Source organism: Cannabis sativa, chromosome 2, assembly GCF_029168945.1.
Source record: "Cannabis sativa cultivar Pink pepper isolate KNU-18-1 chromosome 2, ASM2916894v1, whole genome shotgun sequence".
In the NCBI taxonomy this organism is placed as follows: domain Eukaryota; kingdom Viridiplantae; phylum Streptophyta; class Magnoliopsida; order Rosales; family Cannabaceae; genus Cannabis; species Cannabis sativa.
The window spans coordinates 60,334,206-60,342,971 of record NC_083602.1 but is presented as its reverse complement, the minus strand read 5'-3'; the positions used below and the strand labels follow the sequence as shown (position 1 = coordinate 60,342,971).

The 8,766-nt window shown below is 33.1% G+C and overlaps 2 protein-coding genes and 1 long non-coding RNA gene across 3 annotated transcripts; 1 reads left to right on the top strand and 2 right to left on the bottom strand.

Annotated features, from left to right (window-relative positions):
* Positions 1–300: 300 nt before the first annotated feature.
* On the bottom strand, positions 301–588 carry LOC133034011 (uncharacterized). The gene is made up of 2 exons (XR_009685987.1): positions 505–588; positions 301–413 (listed from the first exon to the last, which is right to left on the bottom strand). It is a non-coding gene; the product is annotated as an uncharacterized LOC133034011 (long non-coding RNA).
* Positions 589–1,527: 939 nt separating this feature from the next.
* On the top strand, positions 1,528–2,217 carry LOC133035050 (18.5 kDa class I heat shock protein-like). The gene has a single exon (XM_061110703.1). It carries the CDS (start codon positions 1,615–1,617, stop codon positions 2,077–2,079), a length of 465 nt encoding a protein of 154 aa, XP_060966686.1. The 5' UTR covers positions 1,528–1,614; the 3' UTR covers positions 2,080–2,217.
* A 4,169-nt stretch (positions 2,218–6,386) lies between these two features.
* LOC115717635 (uncharacterized) lies at positions 6,387–7,841 on the bottom strand. The gene is made up of 4 exons (XM_061110702.1): positions 7,718–7,841; positions 7,492–7,618; positions 6,833–7,347; positions 6,387–6,753 (listed from the first exon to the last, which is right to left on the bottom strand). Exons 1-4 carry the CDS (start codon positions 7,834–7,836, stop codon positions 6,552–6,554), a joined length of 963 nt encoding a protein of 320 aa, XP_060966685.1. The 5' UTR covers positions 7,837–7,841; the 3' UTR covers positions 6,387–6,551.
* Positions 7,842–8,766: the final 925 nt, after the last annotated feature.

Here is an 8,766-nt window from a genome sequence, read left to right as displayed (position 1 = left end):
CAATTAGCCAATATATGAAATTGAATATAAACTCTACCTTAAGAAAATATGAGATATATATATATATATATATATATATATATTACCACTTTATAATTGGCACATAAAAAATATAAAATAAAATTAGCACAAAATTATAGAAACCAATAAACTATGTATTGCTTAAGGAGAATGGAGATTTCATGAATAGTACTAAATATAATCATTATAAATATAAGGATTAGATTAATAAAGAATAACTATACATGGAAAGAAAGTAAATATATAACTCAAAATTTGAGATTTCCACACAAATTATAATTGATTCACTAAATAAATGTCTTCTTTATAACATTTGTAACAATTTTTCTTATTCTTTATTGTATTTTCAACAAAATACAACCTCAAGCATCTCGAACCCAATGTTATCATCACTGAAATTTGCAATAAATTAATAAAAATTATAAATACAAATATAATTCAAAGAGATAGGAGATGAAGAGATAAAGAGAAAAGAAAGAATACCTATACTATTTGTACTCGCTCTTTACTCACACATTGATCGTCTATCGACCTCAAGTACATTATTGCAAGAAAGCCACTACCACACTATCACTGAGATTAGTCAAGTCAAATACAAATTCAATATGTAACGACAATAATTTATAACAATAATAAAAAAGAATGCACACTATTATATTTATGGGGAACAATAAAAGATTAATCAGTAAGAGTAAAATATATGTCATTATATAATATATATATACTTGAGACATTTAAATTCAGTTAAAAGTATAAGATTAAAGAAAACAAACATCAGAATCTTAAATATCAGTTCAAATATTAATGAGATTGGTTTTATTATTATTTTATTATATATAAATAATATTTTATTAAATAAAAATTAAAAGTCACCCATAAATTTCTCATAAACCAAGAAATTTAGTTATATAGACACACTTTATATAGAATAGATACATTAATATTAAATTACAAAATAAAACCTGAGCAATCAAAATTACAAATTTGAAAGAATTTGTTAACTACTTATCGAAAATAACTACTTATTTACTATATTTTTAATTCAAAATAATATACATTAATATTAAATTAACAAAATAAAATCTGAGCAATTGAAAAGTTTGAAATAGGAATGTAAAATACAATTGATGATAGTAATGGATTAATTCCCTAGTTATGAAATAAGTACTCTATAGAAGAGATGGAGATGATGAGTCTCTCTCCTAATTTTCCACCTTTTCTTTTTTCCTTCATCTATAAACCATAACCTTAATTTTACTAATTTTAGGGATGCTTAAAAAAAGAGAAAAAGAACTTTTATGTAGTAACGTTTGAGTGAAAGGCTTTAGTTTGGGCCTAATGTGTTTCAAATCTTAGCCCGTTAGAGAAGGCCCATGGGAAGCAACCGGATCCATCTAGAAAGCTCCCAAAGCAGCTAGAGCAATATTATGAGGCGGTTTGTAATAGAATGTGTGAGAAAGTACTGGATTTCCACTCATCTATACTATAAAAACAGAGTCGGACTCGGTCATTGCTCAGACCAATACAGACAAACAATCGAGTAATATACTCTGAACAATCTAAGTTTTCTAAATTTCTGTACACAAAAGAAAAATGGCGATGATTCCAAGCTTGTTCGGTGGTCGAAGGAGCAACATTTTGGACCCATTCTCTATGGACGTGTGGGATCCTTTCAAGGACTTCCCTCTCTCTGTCCCGGATATCTCGAAGGAAACTTCTGCCATGGTTAACGCTCGAGTTGATTGGAAAGAAACTCCGGAGGCTCACGTGTTCAAGGCCGATGTACCAGGGCTTAAGAAGGAGGAGGTGAAGGTGGAGGTCGAGGAGGGACGAGTGCTGCAGATCAGCGGAGAGAGGAATGTGGAGAAGGAAGACAAGAATGACACGTGGCACAGGGTGGAACGCAGCAGCGGGAAGTTCTTCAGGCGGTTCCGGCTGCCGGAGAATGCGAAGGTGGATCAGGTGAAGGCTGCAATGGAGAATGGAGTGCTGACTGTCACTGTTCCCAAGGAGGAAGTGAAGAAGCCTGATGTCAAAGCTATTGAGATCTCTGGTTGATATTGTGTTTGTAATTAAGAGAAAATTATGGCTTTGGAGAAATGTGTCGTGTGTGTTTGATTTTATGTTTTGAAAATATTGTATTATGAAATAGTGACTAAATTTGTAATTGATCCACCTTTTGTCTTACCTTTATAATTTTTGACTTGTTTTATGATCACTTTTAATTTGAAGTTAAACTACATATAATCAATAAGAAATTAAAGCTCTTATTGAAAATGGTTGTATTACTTACATTTTTTTGTATAGAGAAACTAATCATGTTGTTATCTTTTAGCTAATTACGCTTTGTTGAGTCCTTGCGCTATATGACTAACAAAAAAATGAAAAAAAAAAAAAGGAAAAAAACATATAATTAACAAGATTGTCTAAGGAATGGAAAATTATCGTCTAAGGAATTATATATTTTATTTGAATTAAGGAATTATAATGAATTTTGATATTTATGATCTGTGGCCTGTTGGAGAAATTTTGACAAACACAAGTATTGAAAGATTGTTTAAACACTGAAGAATAAAAATGTTAGTATTCATTTAGAAGAGCACTCAAAGAAAATAATAAAAATTTATGTATGTAAAAGATATACAAAACACAAATTATAATAGTTTAACTCTGAGTCTATTTTCAGATGAAACAGTATTATTTGTTTGTGAGTATTTTTATGGGGTTTTTTCATCAGTGTACAATACAAATAATTTTATTACAAAAAAATGTGTAAAAAAAATATAATTTTAAAAATGTACTGATTTAAAAATATATTTACATAGATTCATACAAAATTAGATTTGCGTAACTAACTAATTTATATGGTATTAATGATTTAGTCTACTAATTGACAAAATTGTATATTAATAATTACAAAATATAATCAGATACTACTAATAAATAATAAAATTTATATTACTCATACAAATCACGTCCAAAATCGACATAATAGTTGTATGGAATATTTTTAAAATTCAATACATATATAATCATGATTTTTTTTATTAACTATGTCCAATATCATTATTAGTAGATTTTTAAAAATTAATATTTTTACTAGTATATGTATTTGCATTAGGAATAGCAAAATGGTCCATATTTAGAGCCATTTTAATAACTTATCATTATAGGGTAGATTTTAAAATCAACATATGATCAAAATATTTATGTTTAAATAAAATCAATATATGATATATTTTTAAAATACACACATGAAAAAAAAAACCGAAAAATAAACAAAATAATAATATCGATGAGAAGATGGTTTATTAAAAATATACAGATGCAATATTTTAAATATAAAACATAAAAAATAATTAATGATTGAAAATAATAAATAGTTTTAAATTAATAATAAAGAGCGAAAAAAAAATACATTCAAAAATAAACAAAAACAACCCATTAAGTTTAGGGAAAAAAACAGGAATATTCTAAAAATGGAAAAATATTACAACAATACTGTGGGCCGGCCCAATGAACATTTGTACAGCCCAAAATGAAAATATTACAAAAATACCACTTGCCCTTACCTTCAGCCGCACGTCACAAACGGAGAGGATGAATGAAGCTCCATCGATGCAGTCGGCCACGCAACCAGAATGAAACCAGATCGAACGTAAAACAACTGTAAATCCCGTCGAATTTCAATAGGAAACGAACAAATCCAACGATCTAAACAGAAATTTTTTTAAAAAAAAGAGCAGGACAACCGTGGAGAAACTGAATTTCAACATTTGATTTCGGTTTTTATAGTGCAATATCACTCAAACGATCGTCGAAAATTCAGATTGAAGCAATGTAAATCTGTATTGAACAGATCTGGAGCTCCCCCTCAAATCCAAAAAAAAGGTATGAACTGAATTTTTTTTTCAACAATGATACACAGCATTTTTAGTTGCATTCTGGTTGATTCAATGGTGTGCAACAGGCAATTCATATGGTAAAAACCAATAAACAAGAACTGATTCTGATTAAGGAAACAAGGGATACTAATAACTTTTTTTTATTTTTTTTTTGCGTTGGCTTACAGTTGCATTATCGTTTGAAAATGGTTTAGAAATCATGAAGAAGTGTTATATGACAAGTACCAAGAGCTAGCATATATACAAGGTAAGATATATGTTAATGGTAGCAAATTAGTTTTATAATAGTTGTAAATCGATCTGATTCGAATAAACATGATGAAAAATGACAATGCGTAATAACTATGTAATTTTGGGGATATAATTGTGGTTTTTCAGTTGGTTTACAGTTGCATAATCATTTAATAATAGTTTCATTACGTTTTTTGCAGGAATTTATTGTGGAAAAGATAGAGGACAGAACAGTTTGAGAAATGGTTAGTTTCCCAAAATTTAAATGAAGTTTCTTAATAGTTTTATTCTCGTTTCTTTGTAGTTTATTAACAACCAAAAAAATGGCAAAATCAGGAATCAGGACAGGAAATACAATGCTTGAACAAAGGAACAGAGATAGTAGTAAGTTTGTACTCTATTTCATAACATAATAAAACCAGTTTTAAAATTCGTTGCCTCGGACTAATAACCATTGCAAAAACACAGGAAAGGAAAGACATTCCATTCCTAGTCTTCTACAATGGAAAATTCGATGATCGAATGAATTATGAAAATTATGAAGCCAGTGGACACTACATTTCTGCCAATTGTAACTATGAAGATTTGCAACAGAAACTCAAAGATGCCCTGGAATGCAACCAAGAAAACACTGTTTTGCAACTGAAATATCAAGTGAAGGAAGGATACCAACCATTGAGGATAAAGGATGATCAAAGCCTGCATTTCTACATACAACTCAAACTGAAAGACCCCGACTTCACAACATACCCAATGTGTGTGAATGTCATCAACAACCCAACAACAACCATCGATGCAACATTCTTTGGAAATGACAATTCATTAATTACACATAGAAGCGCCTTCCAACCAATCGAATACAATGCAGCAACAACAGAAGACTCAACAAATCAACAACATATAATTGAAGCAAGAGTACCGGAATTTGGGGAAGAAAGTTTTGACTTCATGGACTATGCAAAACTTGTGGCAGAGGAAATGGTTGAGCAACCGGAAAACAACGAAAAAAGGAACCGAAATCACAGATTATGACGAACTACTAATCACGGATCCGCATCATCCAGAAATAGAAGAAGCACAAATATACAAAGACAAAGAAACACCGGCAGAGCGTGCTTGGTTTCTATGCAATTAGGAACAACTTCCAATTCAGAGTTAAAAAATCATGTGCAAGAACATACAAGATTTGTTGTTTGGATCCAAAATGCAAGTGGGCACTAACAGCATCCAGAAACGGGCCAACAAAGTCATTCATCATTCGAAAGTACGACAGAAAGGTGATACACACTTGTGATCTAAACATCAGATTTGCCGACAAGAGACAAGCTACAACGAAATTGATTGGAAACTACATCAAGCCACGGTTCACCAACATAAAAACAACTCAAACGCCACAAGACATCAGAGGAGAAATGAAACACAAGTATGGGGTCAAAATGAACTACATGAAAGCATGGAGAAGCAAAGAGCACGCGCAAGAAGAATTACGAGGAAAAGCCAACGAATCATACAGGTTGCTGCCCGGTTTTTTGCACATGTTGCAAAAAACTAATCCCGGAACAATAGTGCACATGGAAACAGAGGATGACAACAGCTTCAAGTACTTGTTTGTCGCACTGGATGCATCAATAAAAGGATGGAAGAAATGCAAACCTATAATAGTTGTTGACGGAACTTTCCTTAAATCAACATATGGAGGTACACTGCTCTCTGCTTGTACACAGGATGCAAATGGGCACATTTTTCCACTAGCTTTTTCTGTTGTGGATTCAGAAAACAACAACTCATGGCAATGGTTTTTCACAAAAGTGAGAGAAACATATGGGATTAGAGAGGAACAGTGCTTGATCTCAGATAGACATGAGAGCATAAGTAAGGCAGCTTGTCAAGTATTTCCAGAAATCACACATTGCTATTGTGTATACCAATTCGTTAAGCAACCTAAAAGCAACCTTCAAGAAGAATGCAAGCAAGCTGGATAAACCATTCTTCGCTGCAGCCAGAGCATACACAGAGAGGAAATTTGAATACCATATGAGCGAGTTGGACAGCTTGGACATCCGTGTAAGACCATATTTACAACAAGTTGGATACCACAAATGGTCAAGATATACATTCATAGCACTATTTATGAAAAATGAAAACATAGTTTGTATTTAGTTGGTTAATAGTTTCTCCATAGTTGTGCGACCGTATATAAGAACTTGAACAATTAAAAAAACACACAACTTTGGGAAATACAAACCTATACAATAAAGATATTATAAGGAGTGAATGTCAAATATCCTAAAAGTTTTAAACCAGCTACATAGTTTTAAACACACAACAACACTAAAACTTGTCAAGTAAATAGATTCAACAAATAACATAATAGAGCCACCAAATTAAAAGTTCCTATTTCTTCAATTTAGATGCCTTAGAAGACTTGGTTTGCTTCTCATCCTCGCTGTCAATACTTTCGTCAATTTTCCTTTGTCCGTACGAGTAGAAAAGTGAAGCAAGTCGGGTTCGATAAACTTCGATGTCAAAGTCTGCAGGGACATCCTTTCCGTGTATAAAGAATTCAGCAAAGGCAGCAACATATGCTCCACAATCACTGTTAAAAAACATAGAGAAAAAATAAACAGATTAGAAACTAAAAAACAACATAAAAGAAACTTAAAAGAAACACTCACTTCTTCTGCTGAGACGCAAGACCACTAAGCTCCACGATTCTGAATGGAGCTGTAGGGTCAGAAACTGAGGCAGGAACTTGTGCTCTATTCTTCCAGAACCCAAGTAAATCGAAAAACAAAGGCAGCAACACGGAATAAGCCTTCATCGCATTCCTAGCTGCGGCATTCATCTTCGCGGTTCTCAAAGAATTGTACAGAAATAACGTCCTTTCGTGCACGTCAAGACGCCCAAAAACCCAATGACTTTCCCTTCTTAAATTGATGATGAAAAGCACGTGATCGGCTTCATACCAAGGCTTGGAACAGGGAATGCGCATACCTCGGATGTAATGCGCAATTGGGTGGGCAGCGTGAATGTGTGACATCTTAGTCTTCATAGACTTGGCCTTGTTAAAATTGTGGTACAATGCTTGGATGGAATCATCAAAAAGACAATCAGTAGTTGCGAAATTCAACGTCACAGCGGAAGAATACTTACCTTTTTTCCGAAGGTAATAGAATATGGTGTTCATATGCTGAGAAAAAAAAACAACACAGAAACACAAATGAAAAGATTTAACAACTGTAAAAAAACTGAAATGTAGTATCAAAACTAATAAACATTTATAAAGAAACTAAAAACAAACTACAATAAGTACAATATAAATTGGAAACTTTACCGAGTCGTTCATAAACATGTCGCATGTGGCCAAATGGTAAAACCAAGTTTTATCCTCAACATAATCAACACCTAGCCTAAAACCCGGAGTAAATTTCTTTGCGCCGTCTTCATAACAATTATAATGCCTATAACAACAAAAAAACAGCAAAAAAAATAGCATTAAAACAGGAATAAAACTGGAAAAAAAAAATTATACAAAAACAGATTTAATAAAAAACAGTCACCTGGGATGTTTAAGCAATCCTTCACCAATCCAAGAGTCAAATTTTGCCTCAATCTCGGTAGATACGGGATCAGCAAAAGCATCATTAAGAGCATAAAGGCCCTTCACATAAGTCACCATTTTGAAATCCCGATCATCCCCACCGATTGAGAACCTGAGGACATAAGCTCCATTGGAGTGCTCCCGACATCAGCAGACCCGAAATCAACAAATGGAGATTTCAAGGCCGGAGCACGCTTCCTCTTATCCAACAGAGGTGTATCAGAGACAGTATCCTCAGTTTCTTCATCAGTATGAAGGGCATCTGACTTTTCACCAACAACATCTGGATTGGGTGCGGGGACCTAAAAAATAAAGAATGCATTAAAACAGTTGCAAAACATACTAGAAACTAATGAGCAACCAAAAAGAAACCTAGTTTTTTTGAAAACAATTAAAAGTAAACTTACATTGATTTTAGCAACAGCCTCCAAGCCAGCCAACACAACTTGATCATCATCTATTACAAGCTGGCTCAACCCATCAAAGAAATCGTCCCCCTTCAATCGAGACTCATCGCCCTTCGGCTTCTCAACATCCTTAACATTTTTATCACTCCCTCCAACATTCTCAGAAGGATTCACACGCGAAGGAACAAAGAAGAATGCCTTGTCGGCATCATCGCATCCCCACCAACTTTAACCAACTCACCACCATCGTCGGAGTCGGAATCAATATTTTCCGGATCGTGCAATTGCTTCTCATCATCCTCGCATCATCATCATCATCATCATCATCGCATCATCATCAGAATCTTGAGTTACTAATTCATCCGATGACTTTCCCTGTATCAACCAACATAAATGAAACTTAAATAAAACAGTAAAGAAACTATACAAAAAAAAAATAAAAAAACCTAAACAATAAAATAAGAATAAATACCTCGTCAGAAGGACGACGATGAATGGCATTAACCTTCTCTTGGATATCCTTAATTACAGTCATTACGGATTTGAAATTAAAATCAACAAAACACCTCAACGAAATGAAGTCCTCTGCCAATGATGATTG

Excerpts from the sequence above, each read along its gene's own strand:
- LOC133035050 (XM_061110703.1), top strand. The coding sequence starts at position 1,615 with ATGGCGATGATTCCAAGCTTGTTCGGTGGTCGAAGGAGCAACATTTTG.
- LOC115717635 (XM_061110702.1), bottom strand. The coding sequence starts at position 7,836 with ATGGTGACTTATGTGAAGGGCCTTTATGCTCTTAATGATGCTTTTGCT. Across the intron at positions 7,619-7,717 it reads GGATTGCTTAAACATCCCAG|GCATTATAATTGTTATGAAG; the intron begins GTGACTGTTTTT and ends TTGTTGTTATAG. Across the intron at positions 7,348-7,491 it reads ACATGTTTATGAACGACTCG|CATATGAACACCATATTCTA; the intron begins GTAAAGTTTCCA and ends TTTTTTTCTCAG.